Genomic DNA, 27161 nt, shown 5'->3' on the forward strand with positions numbered 1-27161 from the left:
AGAGGATATGCCATCCACACATACTGATATCTATCAGATAAATAAGATTTAAACCAGGCTTGAACATGTCCATGTAGCCCAATATGGGTTTCCAGTCTCTCTCAGAGAAGGGAGGGATCAGTAGATTCAAAGGCAGCACTAAGATCAAAAAGCAACAGGACGGATGCAGAACCTTTGTCTGAGGCCATTAGAATGTCATTTGTTACCTTCACAAGTGCAGTCTCAGTGCTATGAAGGGGTCTGAAGCATTTCATAAATGTTATTTGTCTTCAGGAAGGTATTCAGTTGTTGGGAAACAAATTTTTCTAAGATTACTAATTTAGTGAACGTGTCAAGCGATACAGGATCAAAAAATTAAAGTGTCCCCATTGACACCTGGTCAGGGAGGTTCAGGACAACTGAGATTTTGGGGACTATGACTATTTAAGGAGGAGTCAGTTATAAGGTCATTTGTTATTGATTTATTTACTTTTTCATGTGCATTTTTCATGTGCATTTTTTGCTAATGAAGTTCTGATCAGATGCATTTTTATAAATTTTTTCCCCCTTCAACCATAAAGATTTAACTGAATATGTTATTTTCTGCCATCAGCTCAATTGAAGGTTTTTAATATTTTTACTGAAAATCTACACTGAAGTTTTACCTTATCTGCAGTTCTACAAACAATTGAAATGAAGAACATTCAGATCTACTCAAGTGAATTTCTTTATTGTTTTTAGAGCAGTGAACAAACTGTTATTGAGGAGCTTTGAAAAGAACTTCTGCAACTTGGAATACTTCAGAAAAAGGGTCAAACATCAAGGAAGACTGTGGTTGAAAAGTTATTCAAGAAACAACAATGTCCACAAATATATGTACTCTAACCAACTCTACGTAATGCAGAATCTTGTGCCTCTAAATCAGGCCCCTTTAAAACTGACATTGTTTTACGTGCAGTCTCTAACAAACAAAACTATTATTACAAGAGTTTATCAAAAACAATAACCTAGGACTTCTTTGCTGGACAGAAACATGACACAGAAATAGTGATTCCTAGCATCTGAATGAAACATGTCCACCTAGCTATGACTATCTGAAAAAGGCCCATGCCCATGCCAGGTGTGGTTGTCTCCTTGTTTTCCACAAGGAGTGGCTTATCATTTGAGCGCATTGCTTTTAAATAGAAGCCTTTCACAGATATACCTATCTTTCACTCTCCTAAATCAAATGCAGCCTCATTTATTTTTCTGAGCTAATCACATTTCTGTGTCATATTCTATCCAATGTGTTTGTCCTTGGTGATTTCAACATTCACGTTGATTCAACAAAATGTTCCTTTGCACTGACATCCTGAACCTGCCGTACTCACTTAACCAGAGACAGCATGTCAACGTCCCCACACACAATCGTGGAGATACACTTGACCTCATCATCACTGGTGAAGTCCCTTCATCAGACCTGTATGCACATGAGTTACAGTGGGGAGAGCAAATATTTGATACACTGCCGATTTTGCAGGTTTTCCCACTTACAAAGCATGTAGAGGTCTGTCATTTTTATCATAGGTACTCTTCAACTGTGAGTGACGGAATCTAGAACAAATATCCAGAAAATCACATTGTATGATTTTTAAGTATTTAATTAGCATTTTATTGCATGACATAAGTATTTGATACATCAGAAAAGTAGAACTTAATATTTGGTACAGAATCCTTTGTTTGCAATTACAGAGATTATACGTTTCCTGTTGTTCTTGACCAGGTTTGCACACACTGCAGCAGGGATTTTGGCCCTCTCCTCCATACAGACCTTCTCCAGATCCTTCAGGTTTCAGGGCTGTTGCTGGGCAATACAGACTTTCAGCTCCCTCCAAAGATTTTCTATTGGGTTCAGGTCTGGAGACTGGCTAGGCCACTCCAGGACCTTGAGATGCTTCTTACGGAGCCAAACCTTAGTTGCCCTGGCTGTGTGTTTCGGGTCGTTGTCATGCTGGAAAACCCAGCCACAACCCATCTTCAATCTATCTATCTATCTGTAGCCATACGGTCCTTCTCCACCGCCTCTCTGAGCTCATTGGCCTCAGTGACACAGCACTGTCCTGGTTCCGGTCCTATCTCACTAACGGAAAACAATTCATCACCCTAAATGGCTCCAACTCTGACTCAGCACCCGCCAACTATGGCGTGCCCCAGGGGTCTGTGCTTGGTCCCCTGCTCTTCACCATTTACATGTTGCCCTTTGGTTATATTATCCGTGAACATGGACTTCATTTCCACTGCTACGCTGATAACACCCAGCTTTATATCAGCACAAACCCCTCCTCCCAGCTTCCACCCACACAACTTGTCAACTGCCTGCAGGAACTCAAATCATGGATGACCACAAACCTACTCAAACTCAACAGTGACAAGACACAACTCATGGTGGTGGCTCCTGAACCACTGCTCAGGAAAGTTGGAGACCTGGCCCTGGTTGTGGATGGTTGCTCCATTTCCCCGTCACCGGAGGTGCGCAACTTGGGTGTCATCCTGGACTTCACTCTCTCCTTCCGGTCCCACATCAACAAAATCACCAAGTCTGCATTCTACCACCTCAGAAATATTTCACAACTCCGGCCTTCACTCACACATTCAGTAACCGAGGCACTCATCCATGCATTTATCACCTCCCGTCTGTATTACTGCAATGGTGTCCTGTCCGGACTGCCCACCAAGACCCTCAGCAGGCTCCAGTATGTACAGAACTCTGCTGCCAGGGTTCTAATCCACACAAAGCCCTGGCAGCATATTACTCCCATTTTCAAACAGTTCCACTGGTTGCCAGTCAAGTTTCGCATCACCTATAAGGTCCTCCTGCTTACCTACAAATCTCTCCATGGACTTTCACCTAAATACCTCACAGAACTACTCCACCCCTACACACAGTCATGTTCTTTGCGGTCCTCTGACAAAGACCTACTGGACACCCCCCGTACCAGGTTGCGGACTTTTGGAGACAGGGCTTTCTCTGCTAATGCTCCAAAACTGTAGAACAGTCTACCACTCCACATCCGCTCTGCCCCATCCTTGCCCATATTCAAAAAGCAACTTAAAACATTTATTTTCAATAAGTCCTTTGATCCCCAACCCTCAAGTCCCCCCTCTCCCCTCATTTGTTAAGTGACCTTGGGTATTATGAAAGGTGCTATATAAGTATACGTTATTATTATTATTATTATTATAATTATTAATGCTCTTACTGAGGGAAGGAGGTTGTTGGCCAAGATCCTATCCAGCCTCATGGCCCCATCCATCCTCCCCTCAATATGGTGCAGTCGTCCTGTCCCCTTTGCAGAAAAGCATCACCAAAGAATGATGTTTCCACCTCCATGCTTCACGGTTGGGATGGTGTTTTGGGGTTGTACTCATCCTTCTTCTTCCTCCAGACACAGCGAGTGGAGTTTAGACCAAAAAGCTCTATCAGCCACATGACCTTCTCCCATTCATCCTCTGGATCATCCAGATGGTCATTGGCAAACTTCAGACGGGCCTGGACATGCGCTGGCTTGAGCAAGGGGACCTTGGATTTTAATCCATGACGGCGTAGTGTGTTACTAATGGTTTTCTTTGACACTGTGGTCCCAGCTCTCTTCAGGTCATTGACTAGGTCCTGCCGTGTAGTTCTGGGCTGATCCCTCACCTTCCTCATGATCATTGATGCCCCACGAGGTAAGATATTGCATGGAGCCCCAGACCGAGGGAGATTGACCGTCATCTTGAACCTCTTCCATTTTCTAATAATTGCGCCAACAGTTGTTGCCTTCTCACCAAGCTTCTTGCCTATTGTCCTGTAGCCCATCCCAGCCATTGTGGAGAGGTTGGAGTCTGTTTGATTGAGTGTGTGGACAGGTGTCTTTTATACAGGTAACAAGTTCAAACAGGTGCAGTTAATACAGGTAATGAGTGGAGAACGGGAGTGCTTCTTAAAGAAAAATGAACATGTCTTTGAGAGACGGAATTCTTCCTGGTTGGTAGGTGATCAAATACTTATGTCATGCATTAAAATGCAAATTAATTATTTAAAAATCATACAATGTGATTTTCTGGATTTTTGTTTAATATTCCGTCTCTCACAACTGGCAGTGCAAAATCGGCAGTGTATCAAATACTTGTTCTCCCCACTGTGGGTGTCTCTCACCATAGAGTTGTGAAATTTATTATTCTGGACCTCAGCTTTGCTTTTGAAATGGTAGATCAAACCATTCTACTCCAGCACCTAAGAGAGCACACTGCCATCTCTGGGACTGCCTTAAACTGGTTCACCTCTTACCTCTCAAACCACAAACAGTGCTTCTCTCAGTGAGGCAAGATCAGTGTCACACAAGGGTTGCTGCTAGGACCTGTTCTCTTCGTACTATAACGTTTGGCCAGATCTTCAGACATCATTGTGTTCATTTTCACTGCTACACAGATGACATACAGGTGCACATTAAAATCAAACCTGAAGCCACATCTGCCATGTCAGCCCTGTCCAATTGACTGGATGTGGTAAAACATTGGATGCAGTTAGAATGTAGCGGTTAAATAATAAAGAACCTGCACAAGGGAGAAAATACATTCCGTAATATACATTGAAGGGTGTGTCTACCTAACAATGTTTCCAAGATGATAACCCCATGCCGGATGGTCAATGTAAAAATTCCTGTGGTTATCAGATCACAACCTACTGAAAGAGAGAATCTAAACACAGATTTTCCTATTGCTCTCATACCTAGGCGCATATAACTTTAAATAAAACACACCTTCATAATACATTTAAAATACTACATTATTACAGATTCCACAACGCAGAACAACTTCTTTCAACTCAGTTGCAGCAAGAGAGAGGCAATGCTTATAGGTAACCCAACAGCAAATCACCAACTCTTACAGCATCTCAGTTTCAGTTTCAATGTTTATTTGTCAAATGCACCGAACAACACAGTGTGATCCTGCAAATGAAATTCTTGTGACATGGCACCCGACAACTATGTAATGAGAGTTGAGAAGAAGATTATATAAGCAAAAATATATCTAGACAGAAAATTATAATAAAATAAGCAACAATTTACATAACACTGTACACTAGCAGCAGTTTAAAAAAAGAGTACTTTGAACTAGCAGCAATCTGGATAGTATTATTGATATAGCAGCAATCTAGGTAGTATTTGAACATTTTGTTATGGCAAGTATGGCAGTAATATACATAACAGTGTAACAATTTATCCCTCTATTTATCCCTCTTTTCTGATTAGAATTGCCATATGCAATGCATTTGTTTTAATTGCACATCTATACATTCCACTTTTAAATATATATACTTAATACTTGCTCATTTTCAGTGTCCTACCACTGTGTTTTCCTTTGCCAATGTTTTTGTCTATGGCCTTGGAGACTTACTGTTGAGTCAGAAGTCTGTATGACCAGAGACATAGAGACACACATTTCCCCTCTGCTTACTTTATTGACCAACATCTATGCTGTCTATCTCAACGTATATTACACCAGCAGCACTTTCTCAGCCACCCACTCCATTGGCCTATGCCACTTGCCTTGTATCAAAAAAAACTAGACGTTGTGAGGTGGAACATGGCTTTCGAGGGTATACTCGAGTTACTCATTAGGGTATAAAGAATGCATATAAAGTGTCAATTAATGGGGGGAAATAGAGGGTATAGCCAGCAACACTTTCTAAGCCACCCTCTCCATTGGCTCCAGTTCAAGACACTGTAAGCCAAATACAGCTATGCAAATTGCCTAGCAACAAAAAAAACTTAATGTTGTGAGGTGGAATATGGCTTTCAAGAATTACTCACTAGGGTACAAAGAATCCATATGAAGTGTCAATTCATACTTATTGTCAGTGTCTGACCATGTCTGCTTATAAACTGTCTGCCTATTTCACTATTCTTGCCATATAGGAGGACCCCATCCCATTGTTGCTTGCATTGCAAATTTGAAGTAGTTGTTTGAGCAGGGTAATTTTGTGTTCAGTCCCTTACTAAGGCATATATAGGGAACTGAAAAGCATAAACGTTTTTAAAGTTTGGGTTGACTATACCGATTGAATGCTAGCATTGCTATAACTTATTTTCTTGGGGTAGAGTGTTTTGTTTCTCTCTCCTGTATTAAAATGTGGTTACATTTGGTTGATGGACAATTAAGAGCCATTCATGCTCCTGTTCCTTGAAGAAATGATGCCAATAGATTACAGAAATGTATGAGTGGACTTGATAAATTGACTGTTGCAAAGTAGGAGTAACTTCAAAGTCAGGTGGAGTAACAGTATGAGGCACTCTAAAGTCAAAACCTTTTAGCCAGTGTTTGCATTTGAGACTGTCTTGTCTATCTTGATATAAACAAATAGTAACAAATGTATGCCGCTGGCCTGGTCAATCAGAGTTATTGTAGATTTTAAGTTAATTATTATGAATTTCAAGAAATTTTCACGATACAGAAAAATACAAGATGGCAGCCATATGTCCTTGAGGCAGTTTTGTACCTCATGAGGATTGAGGCACGTACACAAAAATCTGCATTCAAGGTCAATCGGGGTGGAAATGGCATAATTTTGGAAGAAATGCATTAAAGCGTGGCCTGTGGCACCTCCTGTGGAGGAATCAAGTCAGGTGTCTGTGTGGTAAGAATATCAATCAATTAATCAATCAATTGTATTTATAAAGCCCTTTTTACATCAGCAGTGTGTTTACAAAACACCCAGCCTTAAACCTCAAGGAGCAAACAACAGTATTGTGGAATTTCAGTGGCTAGGAAAAACTCCCTAAGAAGGACGAAATTTAGGAAGCAACCTAGAGAGGAACCTGGCTCAGAGGGGTGACCAGTCCTTTTCTGGTGGTGCCGGGGAAACATATTAAGAGTGAGGTATAGAAATTGTCAGGTATCGTCTTGCTCTGCAACACAACCAGGAGGACTTTGGACAGGGACAGCAACGGGTCTTTCAAGCCTGGTACTCCTCAGGTATGGGCCAAGACCTCATGTCTTCCTAGTTTAAAATTTTAAAAATGCCTTCCTTAGATCTACAGGGATTTATAGTGGAGAGGGAGAACTGACCCTACTCCCCCAGCACAGTAATATAGCAGCGTAAGACCTTGGGGCTGAGACAGGGGGGTCCAGTGACACTGTGACCCTATACGGGGGAGGCCCTGGAAAGGGCCCAAAAGGTAGGAAATCAATCCACCCACATTGCCAAGCATCAACCAAAACGACCCCCACCAACCGCAACCACCCTGAATGAGTGCTCAGTATTGCCAACAGAGTACAGCCCAATTGCACAAGCAACAGAGAGACAACAACAAGCCAGTGACTCTGCCCCGAATGGCATTGGAGGGAGGGCATCCCATATGTGGTCTATATTTTCAGTGGTTCAATTTATATTATTTTTCACCAAGGACTTCTCAAATATAGCTTCAAATTCAATATCTGAATTTCTGGTTACACTAATATCACTCCATACAAGATACACCTACGCATTATCAATGGGTAATCACGGTGAGGCCATAACTAGATAGGGCAAGAAGTTGCTAGGTAATTAACTAGCTGTTAAGTTATCTTGTTCTCTATCGTTAGTAAATTAAAATTATATAATTACATCATATTCGTATACTGTTTAGTCCCGCTACTTAGAAAACCCCTAGCGACCACTGTGTTAACTGTAGCTTGTCGCCACTGAGTTCCTAATATGTATTCCTTAGCTCAGGGATTTCTCTTTACGGCATGCGCCATTAGATGAACGCGGGGAGCAGGAGGCAGCAAGAGTTTTTCTTACTCATACGTTTTTCTCCTTATGTGACGGTGGTTAAGATTGTCGTTCATTTGACAGTGTACAGACACTGTTTTGGGATATCAAAATCCATATTTTTTACTTTGTTCGTTTGCAATTACATTAGTAAGGCGGAAGGAGAATAACAGTCCTAGGTAGGTAAAGTAGCTTCCGAACGAAAGGCCTGCTACTACTAGCTAGTAGGCTAGGCTGCTGCAACACGAACCTATAAGAAATACCCAAGAGTTTGTATTGTTTAAGCAGAAGCATATTATTTCTGCTACGTTAATGTTCGTTAGTGGTGTAAGTTACTTAAGTAAACGTTCGTAAGGCGTTGTACAATTGCTAGCTTGTATTTCTAAATACTATACTGTAACTAGCAACCGTGTTTTTAGAGTGGCGGTCAGTTCTGTACAGTACTGCCATTATCTAACTAGTTTTAGCTAGTACTTCGTTCGTGGTCGTAACAGCGAAACTACAGTACGTTTCTACAGTAGTTAACGTTAGTTAGGTTACTCGTTTGTTAGTTCTATTGCCAATATGTTCATATCAAATGTATTTATTTGTTCAGAATGTAAACATCTTATTTGCTTACTACTTATTGTAAATCAGCCGGTATGGTAACTCAAAAAACACAGGCGTCTCGGGGTTACTGTAGGTAATTAATTTAATTTTGCCGGTACATGTTATTGAACTGAAACGTTGTTACTGTTGGCTTACCAACGTTAGTTATTTGCGAGCATTTTTTGGTAGGCTATAGTGCGACAAAAGCAAACAAACAAGCAATTGCCTCAACGTGGTAGAGATGTAGTTTCAGTGCTGTTCTCTTCAGACCTGATGTTGTGTTTCAGTCATGTTCCTTATCGCCCCCCAGTGCTCCATCATCATGGCTGATGACTTTGACATAGAAGAAATGCTTGAGGCTCCGTATCGAAAGGTGGGTTTTGGCCTATGGTTATTATAATACTATATTGTAAATATTGTGGTGGTCAAAAGTCACCTCTTTGCCCGAGACCCTACATTTCTAGACAAGTAGCTTATTCTATGTGTGTCTAATTTTGTTGCTGCCGTTCCTTTTCAGACTATGAATAAATGCCCATCTATCTCTTTTTGTAGACTTGCCTAACGATATCTCACCTCTACTTCCATGAATTCCAGTGTGATCTATCAAAAAATGAAGGTAGTAATTGCCCAATGTATTGCTGTACTGTGGTCCCCTGGTAACATTTATTATGGTCAACGAATGGCCAGTCTACAAGGCGAATGCAGTGGATGCACAAGAACAGAATTTCGGAACTGGGTTTGTGATCAGGCCTAGTTGGCATTCTATTATATATATATACACTACCGTTCAAAAGTTTGGGGTCACCTAGAAATTTCCTTGTTTTCCATGAAAACATACATGAAATTAGTTTGAATATTTAATATAGCAAAATGAATAGGAAATATAGGTTAGTAATAATGAATTTTAATAATTGAAATAATCATTGTCCTTCAAACTTGCTTTCGTCACAGAATCAATTTTTTTTTAGCAATTCCTGCCTTGTAGCTCTTTGGTGTTCTAGTTGTCAATTTATTTAGGCAATCTGAAGAGATTTCACCGGATGCATCCTGAAGCTTCTCCCACAAGTTGGATTGGCTTGATGGGCATACGGTCATACCATATGGTCAAGCTGCTCCCACAACAGCTCAATAGGCTTGAGATTTGGTGACTGCTGGCCACATAGACAGAATACCAGCTGACTGTTGCTTCCTTATATTGTTGTTGCATAGTTTGGAGCTGTGCTTTGGGTTATTGTCCTGTTGTAGGAGGAAATTGGCTCCAATCATGTGCCATCCAGAGGGTATGGCGTTGCAAAATGGATTGATCACCTTGCTTCCTCAATATCCCTTTTACCCTGTACAAATCTCCCACCACCAAAGTGCCCCCAGGCCATCACATTGCCTCCACCATGCTTGACAGATGGCGTCAAGCACTCCTCCAGCATCTTTTCATTTGGTCTGTGTCTCACGGATGCTCTTCTTTGTGATCCTAACACCTCAAATTTAGATTTGTCTGTCCATAACACTTTTTTCCTATCTTCCTCTGTCTAGTGTCAGTGTTCTTTTCCCATCTTGATCTTTCCTTTTTATTGACCAGTCTGAGAAATAGCTTTTTCTTTGCAACTCTGCCTAGAAGGCCAGCATCCTGGTGTCGCCTCTTCACTGTTGATGTTGAGACTGGTGTTTTGCAGTTAGTATTTAATGAAGCTGCCAGGTGAGAACCTGTGATGCATCTGTTTTTCAACCTGGACACACTAATGTACTTGTCCTCTTGCTAAGTTGTGCACTGGGGCCTCCCTTTTTTACTATTTTGATTAGAGTCAGTTTGTGCCATTCTGTGATCGGAGTAGTACACGGTAGGGCTGCACAATTAATCAAAATAGAAACAAAACCGCCAACTTACGCAATTTTCAGCTCCAAAAAAGGTGAATGATCTGCGCTTTATGTGAGGCAACGGGCATGCATTATACATACGTAATTATTTTTCTTGCAGGTGCTGTAGGCATTTTTGTAGATTACTTAAATACCTGGACTAATGTTGTTTAAATACTTAGTTTTTCAATCATAGTTTCAGTTAACACTGCAACTGCCAGCAAAGCTGTCCGCTTCAAGTTCGCGAGGGGTGCCAAGATATATTGTCCCCGATACACAAAAGCATGTTTAGTAAATGTTTCAGCTTCAATGTTGGTGCCTACAAACAAACTTAATATGGGAGAAAATATACCTCACAGGTTGAGAAATGTTGCCTAGCCAACACCATTGCATTAAATGAGCAGTTAAACGAATAGTTTGACACAGGCTGCACCTTCAAATTGGTAAGAAGTGTAAAATAGAAAACACTGAACTTTGATTTCTATTAAGTTTAATGGCACATTATATAGGCAATTATCTCTATTTTTAAGTGAGATTATCTATGGTGTTTACACCCATGTTTGAAATCGCAAATCGTAGACATAATTGCAATATTTGTCAAAGAAATCACCTTTTCAATATTATATCTAAATTGTCCAGCTGTAGTACAAGATCTTCAGTTTTGTTGGCAATCTTCTTGCCTTTTGTTCCCAGAACAATAATGGACTAATTTATTTTAGGCCTGTAATCGAACCCAGAATAGCTGATGTTTCAGATACTCAGCTAGTCTAAAGAAGGCCAGTTTCATTGCTTCTTTAGTTAGCACAACAGTTGTAGCTGTGCTTGCATAATTTGGAAAAGGGTTTTCTAATGATTAGTTGGATTAGCAAACACAACATGCCATTTGAGCACACGACTGATGGTTGCTGATAATGGGTCTCTGTATGCCTATCTAGATATTTAAAGTGTTTCCAGCTACAGTAGTAACTTACAGCTTTAACAAAGTCTACACTGTATTTCTGATCAATTTGATGTTATTTTAATGGACAATAAGTTTGTTTTTTATTCTTAAACAAGGACATTTCTAAGTGACTGCAAACTTTTGAACTGTTGTGTATTGTTGTGGGCTATATAAAACCCATCGGAATATGCGCTAAAATGTTTGTATGGGTGAATGTTCTGGACATGTGGATGGTTACCAACTTTCTTTTTTTTGCAGTCAAGTAATGCCTTTCACATGTCTAGGCGTTTGTCACCAAGCAGAGCCTAGGGCTGTATGTGGGATAGTTCAGTAAATTCTATTTTTTTGCCTTTATCCGTTTCCTCTGTCTAGTCTTCCTGCTTTGTGACAAACTGCAGAACCTTAGTTCGGCTGATTAGGAAAACACAAATGCCTACCGGACCTGGTCTAGAAGCCAGTTCCTTGTATATTAAGACATACCATGATCAAGACAATATTCACATGTCTGTATGCATGGTGTGGTTGTTCCACATAATTGACCTTACCCCCCTGATTTAAGACCTCTTGGTTAAAAGAAAATCTACTTCTGTAATGATAGAGGTTTGGTAAGCTGACACATTGAAACACATGATTGCATGTCCTTTACCTTCAATACATTACATTTATATGGGTATGTAGAGGAAGCCGGTATGTTAATTCACACTTTTCCATTCTAGTGAGAGGGAAAAAATTGTGATTTAGGCGTTAAGTAGTTTTGACCAAGTTACACATTTGAAATAACCTGTATAACTGAAAATTGCTATTCCCCTCATGGTTGACCAAAATAAGATTATTTTGCATGCTCATTCACAAGGAGAACAGTTTCATTTCCCCATACGTCCATTATATTTGTCACCATTTTACTTAAGACCTAGATTTCATTGAACTAAATGCAAACAGTAGGAAACATGGAACTCTTCTATGCTGCTGGCTACAGTACCTACTAGGGAATTTCATTTACCTCATCTTATATTTAATCATGACTTTCCTTGGTAGTCGATATTACTAAGCAGTGTAAATCCCTGTTTGCTTCAGGGCGAGATGTGACAGAGGTGGCATCGAGCTCTTACAGTCCACGAACGAAAATGGGTGAAGATCACTGGAATGGCATCCCCCCACTGGATATCGATCAGTGTCTGGCTGCTAGCATGACCACATTGGTCTTAGGCAAAGAGTAGCCGTGGTACTGATCTGGATGGGGCTGCTGAAGAGAAATGTTCCGGATATATGGCTTAAAATGTTGATTAGTACTCATAGAACTTGACTGTATGCTAAGTGGCTAATCGACAGTGATTGGAAGAAAAAGGACTCTTTGAATACCCCTAACTGTTTATCTCAGTCCCCATGTAAGCTTTTGTATGAATTCTTCTTTAAACTGTTATTATATTTTCTCTTGTTCCCACCTCCCTTTATCCTGACAACTTGAAATGTTGCCTCTTCGTCCTCATGCTGTTCTTCTATCGACCCTGCTTAGGATGAGATCAAGCCCATTAGTCCGAATGGACATGAGGAACGCAGCAAGAAGTAAGTGTTACTAGCACTGCTTGGATCTTGGCCAATGTTTAATCTTTTTTTTTACATTTTTTTATTCTTCACTGGCATCCAGTCAGTTACAGAATATACTTTAAAGTGGTGCTTTTAGTTTATAAATCACTCAATGGTTTAGGCCCTGAATCCCTTTCTGATATCTTTGAAGAATATAAACTGAGCAGGGCTCTTAGATTCATGAGCACAGGTCAGCTAATAGAGTCCAAAGTAAACATGGCCAATCTGCATTTAGCAGTTATGCTGCACACTACTGGAAAAAACTACCACCAGATCTAAGATGTGCCATACATTTTTTAATCCAGGTTAAAAACACTTCTCTTTTCTCATGACTTGACTGCACTGTTTAGCCTTACAGCTTTTATCCTGTTTTTATTCTATTTATTTTTTCTTATTCTCTGTTTTGTTATCATTATGTATTTTTTGTTTTCATTTGAGTATTTGTTTTTATGCTAATGTTTTATTTATTTGAAAGCACATTGAATTGCTTATCTATGAATTGTGCTGTATGAATAATCTTGCACTGCCTCACATTGAGTCCTCCTCTGTTCAGGAAAAAAAAGAGCAGGAGCCGAAGCAGAGACAGGAAGAGAAGCAAGAGCCGGGATCGGAAGAAGAGTCATGACCACAAGAGAAGCAAGAGCCGCGAGCGCAAGAGGAGCCGCAGCAAGGAAAGACGCCGGAGCCGCTCTCGGAGCAGGGAGCGTGGTGGACGCTACAGGGACCACAAGACTACCTTGTATGTATTCCTCATTTGGTGTCAGCATCTCCCTTAACTCTGTGTCACCGCAGATGTCTGACTGACATCTGGACTCAGATGGATCAGAAAGGCATAGCTTTTTATTAGTGGTTGAGACAAAGATGTGGTAATATCCATTTAGCCTTGCAGGCTAAGTGTTTTGTTCCAGAGAATGCAGAATAAATGCGGCCAGCGTAATTGAATAGGCTAAGCTGGAAGAATTTAAGAAGGCTGATGCCATCACATGGTCACCAATACGCCCCACTCCTGCCTTGGTTAAATGCCTGGAGTACAGTTTCTCCCTCATGAGGTCCGTAGTAGTGACCTTAGATACTGAGATGAACCTTGTTTTCAATCACAGCTCTGGGCCGAAATTTAACGGTGGTTCGAGAGGAAAGATTGGCCCTCCACCTGTCATCAAGCTAAGGTTTCTATTACACTATTTTCTGTTGTTTGTCTGGGTAGTTTTGTGCGGTATGTGTGATCCTGCCTGGAATCTGTTTAAATATGGTAATTGATCCACTTTTTCAGCCGAAGACGTTCCAGAAGCCGAAGTCCTTTCAAGAAAGAGAAGAGTCCTGTGAGGTATGTGTTCCATGCTAGACAACTCTGCAATGTGGCGCCGAAAGCTCACAGCGAGCCTGAATAGCCTATTCCCTTTTTGCCATAGCCTACTTTATCTTGATCTATAGGTTTAACCAAGTTCCATCTCAGAAAGAATGCTATATCCTGTTCCACCTAATTCATTAACAGCAAAGAACCTTCCACTGTCTATAACCTTTATTGGCATCATATCTTTCTCTATTACCGGGCAAATCTGTTATCCTCTGCCTGTTGATTACAGGTGTTTCTAGCGAACATCGATATAATTTTTTGAGAGGAGGACGATGTTTGTCAAGTAACACATCATTGGCATAGTCGTTGTAATCTTAATACACAGTATTTACAGTGAATTTTTTTAATCAAATGATCACAAGCCGTGCTTATTTTTGCTCACTTAAATTTTCCTTGGGTTTTACCACTGTAGATTATTCAGAGGGTTCCCCGCCCAACTAGATGCATTGCATTCTCAATTAATACTTAACTGAAATTCCTTACGTCACTCAAATAAATCGCTGTCAATCAAATTCTTATTGACAATAAGTCCATCTGAGTTTGCACCTGTTGCATCAAAACAGGTGACGTTGATTCGCAATCGCTTATGCTTCCTAGCTGGACAGATTGATATCCCTGATGTTTAATTGATTTGGTGTTATACTTTGATACCTTCATTTTTTTTGGAGCAGTGCGAACGTTTTGGAGAGGTGAGAAAAAATTCTGTCACGTAAGAACGCTTTCAAAAATAGACATGTTAATAGATCATATATATCAATTAACAAAATACAAAGTATGTAATTTTTGGTGTGTGGTTTTGCTGTGTAATAGGTCTTAAATTGAATTCTAAGTGGCATTAATAAAGTCATTCAGAAATTGCTTGCATACAGACTTTTTGTTTTGTGGTGTCCTTAAGTTTGTAGTAGCCTTCGGTTACCAAAGACAGGTTTGTTGTACAAGAGGTTTGTGTGTAGTCCTAGGCTGGAGATGCCCCTTGAGCTGGATATGAAAGAGGATGAGAAGAAATTAAGGAATGTCGTGTTTTCAACAACATCCATAAACGAGCAAAAGCAAACCTAATTTCTCTTAAGTATTTTAAGTAATGATCTGTTTTCAGTGCCTAAGTATCTTTGCTGGTTGTGGTCACTTTGAAAGATGAAAAATTTATTCCCCACACAAACACTTCAGTGCTTTGTTTCTACAGGCAGCCAATAGACAACCTGACTCCAGAGGAACGGGATGCTCGTACTGTGTTCTGCATGCAGCTGGCAGCTAGAATCCGACCACGTGACCTGGAAGAGTTTCTTCTCTGCTGTAGGAAAAGTGAAGTATCCCAACATAATGTCATTTTCTCATTCCTGTTGTGAAAGTATTTGGGATTATAAACTGAGAACTATCAGAGCTGACCACTTATCACAAAGTTTTTTGCTTAATTTGTAGTGGGAGACTAAGTAGCCTATACTGCAGTTGAGATTATTGATTGCAGTATTATTTAGTCAGTGAAATCAATAGATTGAACAGTGTCCTAAACTTATACAACAACCATCAGAAACAGATTTTTTTTGTTTATTTCAAGGTGCGAGATGTACGGATGATCTCTGATAGGAATTCGAGGAGGTCGAAGGGTATTGCTTACATCGAGTTTGTGGAGGCCAACTCGGTGCCCCTGGCTATAGGATTGTCTGGCCAGCGCCTTCTGGGGGTGCCGATCATTGTTCAGGCCTCACAGGTAATGGTCAGTAATCATCTCACAGGGATTTTACTTTTTCTACTTAAATTAACTAAGGCTGTCAAAGTTAAAGCATTAATAGGGCCTTCCAAGTGGTGCAGCAGTCTATGATTACTTTTTTGCAGCACCAAGCTGGCCCCTGCCGTCTTGGTGTAAGCCTTGACTGCAGATGGCCAAAAAGTGTCTGGTAAGCCCCATAGGCAATGACAATTGGTCAGCATCGCCCAGGGTGCATGGAGGCTAATGAAATGTGTTAATAATTGATTTTTCATTGGGGTCTAGTTTGAAAAGGGTTTCATTGAATCTACAGAAGGAAGGAAAAAACATGATCAACCTGAATAATTCTTTAATAAATTTGACAGCCTTTATTTTATTAGCCTGAGGTGATTTGCACCATTTCCCTACGGTCACTTTGTGTGTGTTTTCTCTAGGCTGAGAAAAACAGAGCTGCTGCCATGGCCAACAACCTTCAAAAGGGCAATGCTGGTCCGATGAGGCTCTATGTCGGATCCTTACACTTTAACATCACAGAGGAGATGCTGAGAGGAATCTTTGAGCCTTTTGGAAGGGTGAGGGGCATGGCATAAAATTATAATGTGTGTGTTTCCAGTTTGGGGAAGCCGTTTCATTCCCCATAAAAATATACCACTTGTAAACAAACACATCGTACATTTAATCCATTTCATTTTTGACGGGATGTGTAATTTATTTATACGTACGTAATCTACTAGTAAAATCACTTGTTTTAATTAAACAGGGCCACTTTTACTAGTTGCCAAAAATACTGGAATATGTGTAATATAAGTGACAAAATTAGGAAAAATATAGTTTTGCATGCACCCACTAGCCTAGGCCTACAAAAAGAGCTGATTGCACCTATTGTAGTTCTACAGAATATTTGTACCATGTACATGTTAATATTTTACATTTCCTTCCAGATTGAAAGTATTCAGCTCATGATGGACAGTGAGACCGGGAGATCCAAAGGATATGGCTTCATCACTGTAAGTATCACACTCAGTAAAAATAATTTTTTACATCCACTGAAATCCTACATGATCTAGGGCCATATAAACTCCTTTAAGTTTTGCATTAGGATTTGTTCTGTATAAATAAAAACTTCTCTGGCTACAACCTTCATTAGGTATGTTATAGTAAGTCTAAAATAAAACTGTTTATATTGCGACTGTTTCTGATGGACTTTCGAATTACGCACCCGTGCATGATTTTTGCAGTAATATAGGCTAGATCAAAACCCCTTGGAGTTAAATAGTAGGGGTTTCCACGATTCTATCGTCTTTTCACTTGACAAAAAAGTCAGTTATTGTCACCTATATTGATAGTTATTGTGTCAATGTCATTCATGAATGAAAGAAAAAGGAACGCTTTTGCGCCATGAAATAGCTTGGGCTGTGTTAAGTTCAAGTAGTAAGTTAGATACTAGCAAGCTGATTACTGGCTAATAAGCTGTAAACGCGGCCTGTGGCAGAAGCCATACATGTTTCATAGATGCTATTTGTGGTTGAGGTAAACTTAATAAGAAACAAAATATTCAAACTTGGCATGATGTTAATGTTTGACAAAATTATCTAATGTCGAGATGCTATATCAACATCGTACACGCGTATAGCACCAAGCTGTAGCGGTTAACGACACAGCCGTCATATTTAATTGCAGGCTGGCTGGACTAGGCTTGCCTGGTCCCTTTTCTGGTTTAATATTTTTGCTGGAATGCGAAAGCGGAGTTGGCCAAGAAGAGCGAACTTACTGAGTGACGGACTGACTACCCCTTTTTAAATAGCGTAGTTGTTAGAGAAGCAGACTTGTGAACTATAGGTCCCGAGTTTGTTTCTCCTCGCAGGCGAAGCGAAGTATGCATTACGATTTATCACCACCTTGTCAGTCCTTTCGTGAGATATTTACCCGAGCATTGTTGTCTTTATCCGAAGTTAAAAGCAATCCAAATCCGTTAGCATGCAAGTTCAAACTACAGTTAGGTCCGGATATATTTGGACACTGACCCAATTTTCATAAGTGCAGACTTTCAGCTTGAATTCAAGGTGTTGAAGAAAAAATTGTATAAATTGTTTAGGAATTGCAACCATTTTCGTACACAGTCCCCTTATTTCAGGGGCTCAAATGTAGTTGGACAAATTAACACAATCATAAATGTAAATGTTAATTTTTAATACTATTTCGAGAATCCTTTGCAGGCAATGTCTGCTTGACATTTGGAACACAAGGACATCTCCAAATGCTGGCTGTCCTTCTTTGTGATGCTTTGCCAGGCCTTTACTGCAACTGTATTCGGTTGTTGTTTGTTCATGGATCTTTCTGCCTTAAGTCTGCCTCAACTTTTTGGACTTATAAATTTTTTTTTTTAGTTTTCTTTGTATTTTAAACAATTTTAAGCAGTAAAAAAGAAATAGCCAAATCTTGAAATCAATGAAGTCAACAAGGTCTCCGACCTTTCTTTCTGTTAAGTTATCCAGGCGGTGTTGTTCTCCCCTTCCCGCACAGTGCGACTCGCTCCATACTACGGGTGCATGATATATTGACTCTACTGTTATCACAATATCAAAATAAAAATAGTGTGGAAAGTGTGCAATGTTCCATTTATTTTTGTGGAGAGATTTGGCTGTGGGGCTTAGTTGTGTTCGATTTAGAGCCTGCCTGAAAACGCTATATAAAGATCATGTTTCATTGGCCTATTGACCTGTCACATGCAAATGTGAGTGCACAGGTCCACTACATGAACATAGGGAGCATACCATGTGATGTATGTGCATACTTTGACAGCGTGTCAGTGAAGAGACAGATGGAGACAGCAAAATGAGTCAGAGGAGGGTAAGAAAAGGACCGAAAAGTAAGATGAATGTGGCTCAGGGAGACAATGAAACAACAGATATCAAAGAAGAAACGTTAGTGGCCAAAAAGTTACGTGATAGACTAACTAATTTTAATCCATTTTAATCCTACAAAAAGTATTACAAAAGTATAACCCTACAAAGCTTTGTGTAGCTACTTTGCAGTGTCCATGCGATCATTTGTTTTTATGTTTTCAAAATGATTTGGCTTTTAGTGTTTATTTAGCACTGTGTCTAAAAAGCCAATACCTGTGGTTGGCCCTGTTTGAGTGTTGACAAGCGTTCCTCAATTGTAGAGACTAAACCTGGCAGCATATCCTAAGAAAATCTTTAGATTAGATTCAACTTTGTCATTTAACAGTACAAGTACAGAACAACGAAATGCTGAACCAGAAGTGCAAATAGAAGAGCGCAGAAAATGTAAAAGTATTAACTACAAGTGGGATGTATTGATGTAAGTGCAATTAGCAGTTCTGAGCCCTTATTTGCCGTGCACGTCTGGTACTCTAAAAAGTTGGACAGGGTTGCTAGGTCTGCTGTTCCACCAGTACAACATGTCTTTTTCTGCAGACATGGTCTATATTTATTTACCAGTCCAATATAACTGTCAGTTGAAAAAAACTATCTTGTTGTGAGAAATCATGTTGTTTTCATATGTTATGAATCTATTGTGATGGGTTTTTACATATGATTGTGGTGTGAAGCACACAATGTGGGGAGTGCCGTTCAGTCTGGTAACATTATGTAGAGCTGCCACCATGTTTGAACCTCTGTCAGTGACATTCATGAGTGTGTTCTGGTACTCGTCCATTCTTTGTTTATGTAGTGGACTATAAGGCACAAGTATCCTATTTTGCAATAATTGTCTGTACACGTCAAATGTAATTGTGGCATTGTATTTATCTAAGTTCTGTCTTAACTCCAGAACAAGGGCTTACAGTGGTTGGACCCAGCAGACGTTTCACAAGCATTTATTTGGTTGTTGGGCACTCATTTCAATCAGTCCTTGGGCCATGTTCACAAACCCATCGCTGTTTGTCACTACCCAGATGTGGAGTAGTAACTTATAAAATGGGCTGTGGTTTCAGAACAGTTTAACCTATCAGCTAGGGTGTTTCTGAAAGCTGTAAATCTCCCCTTTCTGGTGGTGTATAACAGCTGTGGTTCGACAAACTGATCAGCAAGCTCACAGTGAAAAGTGCTGGTTGCCAAGATACCCAAGGTGGATAGCACGTGAATGTGCACTGGAATGGCATTCGTTCTCCTTGTTTGTCTTTGTAAAATTGGTCTTAGATCCTTGCATAATCCCACTAAAATAGGTTTAGGGGAATTATATCTGCTAATGAGACACTCGCTACTTTCTGCAAAAAAGTCATACCTGAGTCTAAAAATCTTCTATTAGATATTGCATGTTAATTGACCGTGTTTTATTTTGGTCCACAAGCATATTATTGTTGTATCATAAATGAAACTACATTACTTCAATTCACCAATATTAACAACTCCCCTTATGGTGTTCAGTTATATCATTGCAATATTTCATGAATTCGTAAAATCCTTACGAAATGCTTTCATTATTGATTTCAATCTTACAGGCCTAAATAGAGTTCCTGTGTCCACGATGCAATTGGCTTGTTTCACAACTTGCAATTGTTCATACTCCGCTACGCATGGTATTGACCATTCTTAGATTGACACAGACTTCCCAAGAAATCTCTTTTCATAATAAATCGCAACTTGAGCGTGGTTTCATTCGTACACTCAGTTTACTCACATGTTAGTGTGAACGAACAGTTGATAAATGAGGCCCCAGAACTTTAGCTTTAGCTCCGAACGACCTGAGGGCCCACAGTTGGTTAGGGATGCTACATACAGCCCACTACAACTGTTCCAGCTTTTCTTCACCACCTCTGCGCTGTGAACACAAACCAGTATGGTGACAAGAAGCAGCAGGAAGAAAGGAAGATGCACTCTGGAAACACGTCACCATGGGTGACTTGCTGAACTATGTTTCCCTGGTAATTTACATGGGACTGGGCAAGGTTTCCAGACTAGTGGATTACTGGAGCAAGCACCCACTCTTTTGTTTTGAGTTCCCTGCCCCCATCATGACAGAGAACTGATTCCTGGCCATCAGCTGTACCCTTCACATGAGTGACCTGCAGATGGATCTGGAGAATGATCAGAAGAAGGGGACTCCAGGGTATACAACCCCCCACTAAAGTTGAACGGCATTATCCTACACACTTGCCAAAAGACAAAAGAACAGCAAGCATTGCACAACAAACAGGGGAAAACAAAAGGTGAAATGCCAGACTTTCTGTCTGAGATGCCAGTTGGTTCTTTATTTCATAGGAGATAGGGACTGCTTCAAGGAATGCCATGACATGCACAACCTATCGGGACACTAAAAATAACTGGATGTAAACTGATCACTAATGCCATTTGTAATCGATTTTGCACTATTTTATAAGTGTTTATATGTCTAAGGCATTTAGCTTTTTTGAATTTACATGCTTTATGTAATGTTTTTATAGTGAAACATTTCTTTTAGGCCCATCTAGTGTGCAAAAACAGTGCAATTAACCCTTTCAGACACTGGCGAGGTTGAAAGGACACTTGAATGTCCTTGGATAGCGCTTAATACCATCAGAATGTTTGAAAGATGTTGGTTGCTTGTTCTTGAAAAAACCCAAATCTAAATTAAAAAAATTAAAAAGGCAATTTCTACATTTACATTCAAGAGGTTAAAGACTCTTATGACATTACGTTCATGTAAATCATTTTTGCCACCAGTTGTAAAATCTAATTCTGTTGTCTTGAGAGACTTTATTTTTAATCCATCTCACTATGTATGATCATGGTTGAAGTGCCCATCTCTGCTGTCATAAGTGTGTTCCTTCTTACACTTTTGGTATTCTGTGTAGCCATTTACTGCAATGTTGTCCTTATACATAATGACACCAAAATATTCCAAATGGTGGATTTTACTCTTGCAGGTTACATGCTTATGTATTCCCCCATTATGATCTTTTGTTTTAATTCTTCCATTCTCCTTACATTAACCATTTTAGCGTGACCTAGGTAAAGTAACTTTGGCTGGGTGTTCATCTTTTTGATATTTTCTTATTGATTCAGTTAAATGGTATGTTTCCTCTCCAGTTCTCGGACGCTGAGTGTGCCAAGAAGGCCCTGGAGCAGTTGAACGGGTTTGAACTGGCCGGCCGGCCCATGAAGGTGGGCCATGTGACAGAGCGCACCGATGCCTCCACTGCCAGCTCCTTCCTGGACAGCGATGAGCTGGAAAGGACAGGCATTGACCTGGGAACCACTGGGCGCCTGCAGCTCATGGCCAGACTGGCTGAAGGTAATGGCAGAGAGAAGCCAGAGCATGTTGGCAAATTAATATTGAACTCATGTTTAAATAATGTCATTGTTAAAACATTGATAAACATTGACTAGTGAGGTGAGTGAGCGATATAGTTTTAAAATGAATAAAAGTCAAAACTGGAATACATAATTACCAACTTGTAACCCAGTCACAAGCCCCATATTGTAAAAACATTGTGCAACGTTATTGAAAACAAGGTCTTGGTGAAGTCTGAGACACTGTTTGTATTAATCCAATAGGAAGTTCTGAATATTTTTAAATGATAATTGAGGACATTGAGCAACTACATTTTTTACAGAGCTGTATATTTTTAAAACAACTCCTAATTTTTCTTAAATCTGTACATGTATGGCAGCCATTCCATTCTAGTGTCTGTTCAATTCCAACACAGCCAGACCTCAATTTACTTAAAAATGAACATGCCCTTTATTTGAGTTATGTAGTGTTTCAAATAGTTTTTAGTGTTTATTCTTATATTGCATGTTTTCCTTGATTGGTGTCCTAAGTATTATAGGCTAGCCCAGTGGTTTTCAGACCATCTCAGCCATTCCTTGTATTTGATGTCTTTCAGAGCTAGCGGACCAGATTTAAATTGTCAGCTAATAATCAAGCCCTCGATTTGGTAAATCAGGTGTGGTAGTGTAGGGCTACAACATTAGGAAGGTTTTGTGCTCTGCAAAGAGAGGTTTGAAAACCACTGAGAAATCCTTCTTCTTGCACACTCTTTCTGCACAGACCCTAATTAGTACAGGGGTTTTACTATCTCAGAATTATGCAAAGGTGGTACTCCTACCCCCGCGCTTCACACACACTTGAAAAAAGACATTTGTTAGTCTTAAATTTGCCCTGTCCACTTGAGCGTCTAATGTACGTCACAATACCTAATAGTAACCAAAATATATAATCAATATATTTATTATTTTCATATATATTTATTCTTTACATATTGACATGTTACATTAATACAGCTCTGGAAAAAATTAAGAGACCACTCCTGGTTTTTCTTAAATCAACATCTCTACGTGTATGACAGCCATTCCATTCAAGTGTCTGTTAAATTCCAACACAGGCACACCTTATTTTGCTTAATGAGATACTGATTAGGTGATTACCTGAACCAAATCTAATTTAATGAGGAAAAGTACAGTGCAAGTAGTACCTCAAGGGTAATTAGAATTAAAAAAATAACTATTCAGCATGACAGTAGTTGAAAAGAAAAGCTTTGAGTGAGGAAAAGGGTTTAATTCTGGCTTTACTGGCAGAGTGAGCGTCAGGTTGCTTCCATCCTGAAAATTTCAAAGACGGCAGTTCATAAGAACAAGGTCAAGCAACAGACATTGGGGAGAACAAAGCTACAGACTGGCAGAGGGCAAAAACGACTGTCCCCTGACCGAGATGACGTCAACTCATTCAAATGTCACTCAACAACCGTAGGATGACATCAAGTGACCTACACCCCAACAGCAGCTGGGGTGAAGTGGACGGTTCGAAACAGGCTCCTAGAGGCAGGGCTGAAGTTGTGCAAAGCTAGAAAAAAGCCCTTCATCAATGAGAAGCAAAGAAGAGCCAGGCTTTGCAAAAGACCATACGGATTGGACAATAGAGGAATGGAGTTCTCATCTTCTCTGATGAGTAAAATGTTCAGCTTTGCCCAACACCTGGTCGTCTAATGGTTAGACGGAGACCTGGAGAGGCCTACAAGCCACAGTGTCTCAACCAACTGTGAAATTTTGTGGAGGATCAGTGATGATCTGGGGATGCTTCAGCAAGGCTGGAATCGGGCAAATTTGTCTTTGTGAAGGACGCATGAATCAAGCCAGGTACAAGGTTATCCTAGAAGAATTCCTGCTCTGACAATGTTCTCCAACTCTGAGAATTGGTTTTTCCAGCAGGACAATGCTCCATGCCACACAGCCAGGTCAATCAAGGTGTGGATGGAGGACCACCAGATCAAGACCCTGTCATGGCCAGCCCAATCTCCAGACCTGAACCCCATTGAATACCTCTGGAATTTGATAAAGAGGAAGATGGATGGTCACAAGCCATCAAACAAAGCCGAGGTACTTGAATTTGTGTGCCAGGAGTGGCATAAAGTCACCCAACAGCAATGTGACAGACTGGTGAGAGCATGCCAAGACGCATGAAAACTGTGATAAAAAATTGGGGTTATTCCACCAAATATTGATTTCTGAACTCTTCCTAAGTTAAAACATTATTTTGTTGTTGAAAAATTTATATAATTTGTTTTCTTTGCATCATTTGAGGTCTGAAAACAATTCATCTTTCTTTGGTCATTTTGACCAGTTGTTTTCTACAAATAACTACTCTAAATGAAAATATTTTTATTTGGAATTTGGGTGTAATGTTGTCAGTAGTTTTCATTTTACTCAAACACTCCTATGAATAGTAAAACCAGAGAATGATAGTTTTGCAGTGGTCTCTTAATTTTTTCCAGAGTTGTATATTTAATGTTTTTAATTAATATAGAAAATCCATAAATCCTGTTTGTATGATCTTACTCTCGAGTTTTGCAATGAACCACTTCCTTAAATGAGAAGTTAGAATGTCAACCGCAACGTTTACTGTCTTTCAGGCACAGGATTGCAGATTCCACCAGCTGCGCAGCAAGCCCTACAAATGAGTGGGGCCATTGCTATTGGTGCCATGGCTGCTGTATCAGGTAAAATGGTCAATTGGACAAGCCTACAACTGCCTTGCCTGAACTATTTTCAGAAGGTTTCTTTCAGTGCCCACGTTTTACCTCAACATCTTAATCTACTTCACCATAATTATCTAAAACTGCGTATTGAAAAGCAGTCTGTTAATACAGAGACATTATAATGGTATAAAACAGAACTGTGGTTTGCCCACAAGGTGCTTGGTTGTTATAATGCAAGGTCTGTTTTGAGTTTTGTAAAAATTGCTCTTGATTGACACATGCATTAAACATGAAGTGCTGCAGTAATTGCATTGTTGTCAGTTTGTGTTGAACCATTTGGATTTTTTGTTCATATTTCAGCTGCCATGAATCCTGCTATGAATATGAACATGAACATGAACAATATGAACATGAATACTGCCATGAACCTGCCATCTCAGCCAATTGCTACGCACTGTTTCCAGCTGTCAAACATGTTCAACCCTCAGTCGTAAGTCTAACTTTTAGTTTTAAGTATTGAGCTCTTTATGTAGTAGTAAAACACAGAATCTTTGGGGGCAGATTATGATAGTTCTAGAAACTATAGGCTTCTTAGACCTTAAGATTCTATTATTTGTTCCCTTCGATTTGTTCCCAATCTCTTCACTTGTTGCTGATTTCTCATGTGTTTTTGCAGTGAAGATGCCCCGGGCTGGGATGTTGACATTCAACATGATGTCATTGAGGAATGTAACAAACACGGAGGAGTTGTGCACATATACGTTGATAAGAATTCAACTGAAGTAAGGGTTTAAGTATAGTTGAATTGTTCAGGAAATGTTTTGGCGTTAAATAGCAACTCATTATGGTTGTTGATTTTTTTTTTAGGGCAATGTGTATGTGAAATGTCCAACCATTCCTGCTGCCATGGCTGCTGTTAATGCGTTACATGGTCGGTATTTTGCAGGTAAGAGAACTAAGGTACTCTGTTATAAATTGTCATTAATATATTTTCTAGATGTTTTGTATGAACTTTTATGATGTCCTTGGCAGGTAAAATGATCACGGCGGCATACGTCCCTCTCCCAACATATCACAATCTCTTCCCCGACTCTGTGACGGCTACCCAACTCCTGATACCTCCTGCTCGCCGATGATCTCTTACAGCAAGACATAAAAACCAGATTGGTTGGACACTGTATTGTTATATATTTCCCTCCCCATTTTCTCTTTTCACTAGTTAGACAATTTGTCTGTGGTTGGTTTTTAAGCCCTGCATATTATGGCAGTATGTTTTTCTTTTGTTAGTATATTACATCTTTTTTTCTTTCCCCAACATGTTTTTTGGATACTTTTTTTGCGTTGGTGGTAAAAAGATTCAAAGCTTTACTTGCGTTGCCACATCCAAGCGTGTTGGGCATTGAGGCTGAAGGTCTGGCCAGTCTAATAAAGGGATTGTAGTCCCTGGACATTTTAACTTTTGTCAAGTTCATTCTTGTTCACTTTGTCTTGTGCTTGATAGCTTTGATGGGCATGTTTTCCCTGCAGAGGTTTAAAACTTAGACACTCAGACATAAGAAAACAGAATATTGAGCCTTTTTGGAGAGAAAATACAACTAAAATACCGCCGATTCAGTTATAAATCAGAATATTATTCAATGTTTAAGCTCCATGAGCTCTGAAAATGTAATGACTGATTTGATTTGTGCTCATTTACAAACCATTTGATTTTCCAGTATCTGTTTTCTAATCAAGATTTGATTTTGTAAAAACCTTGATTAAAATGTATTTTAAAGTCCTGTTGTTTTTTTTGTTGCTCAGTAATGTCTGTGGCACAGTTCTGTCATTGCAGTAGGTATTATTATATTGGAGTTATAATTTAGGTATTCCAGTCTCGTATCGTAGCTCAAAGGGGAAATATGAATGTACATGTTTATCTGCAGTTAATCTTTCACATAGGATTTTTCTACAAAATCTGAAGGCCTCAGTTGTTCGTCATTGATACTTGTTTTCCTGTTCCGTCTATTAGTTTGCATTGTCTTGTAATCTGGTTATACTCGTTTTAGACACTCCCAGTACTCCCCTAACCACCCTGGACTAGCTAATATCATTCAGGACTGATTCGCTAAGGGAAGACGAGAGGGAGACAAGTTGTGTTGCTTGACAGGATTCTACCCTTTGCCCCTTAAACAGATTTTTTATTTACTGGGTCCCAGTAGTGCTTTGACCGTCAGATAAATGCATTTCATTTAGTAAAACTAGACATTTGATAATTTTGTCGACAGGTTTATTAGCTATGAGAAGGGTGTGACTTAAAAGTATACAGAAGAGAGAAATTTTTGTAAATATCATACACTTAAGTTTATATGTACATAAATATGACAGAAGGAAGTGGATTGTAGCAAGTGCTTCAAGAGTCATGTGACCAGAACAAAATACACCACACTTCCTCTAGGTGGTGCTAAACTAAGTATTACATAGCTGATT

The 27161-nt window shown here is 39.7% G+C and overlaps 1 protein-coding gene across 1 annotated transcript; it reads left to right on the top strand.

The window, feature by feature from the left end:
- Window positions 1-7713: 7713 nt before the first annotated feature.
- Window positions 7714-26232, top strand: rbm39a (RNA binding motif protein 39a). The gene is given in 17 exon segments (XM_010882103.4): window positions 7714-7932; window positions 8652-8714; window positions 12646-12695; window positions 13270-13455; window positions 13817-13882; window positions 13987-14040; window positions 15254-15350; window positions 15352-15372; window positions 15626-15778; window positions 16210-16347; window positions 16717-16782; window positions 21808-22012; window positions 24630-24716; window positions 25056-25185; window positions 25372-25477; window positions 25563-25641; window positions 25728-26232. Coding segments are annotated over 16 exon segments (1593 nt in total). The 5' UTR covers window positions 7714-7932; window positions 8652-8663; the 3' UTR covers window positions 25832-26232.
- Window positions 26233-27161: the final 929 nt, after the last annotated feature.

The sequence above is a fragment of the Esox lucius genome, chromosome 17 (genome assembly GCF_011004845.1).
Source record: "Esox lucius isolate fEsoLuc1 chromosome 17, fEsoLuc1.pri, whole genome shotgun sequence".
Classification (NCBI taxonomy): domain Eukaryota; kingdom Metazoa; phylum Chordata; class Actinopteri; order Esociformes; family Esocidae; genus Esox; species Esox lucius.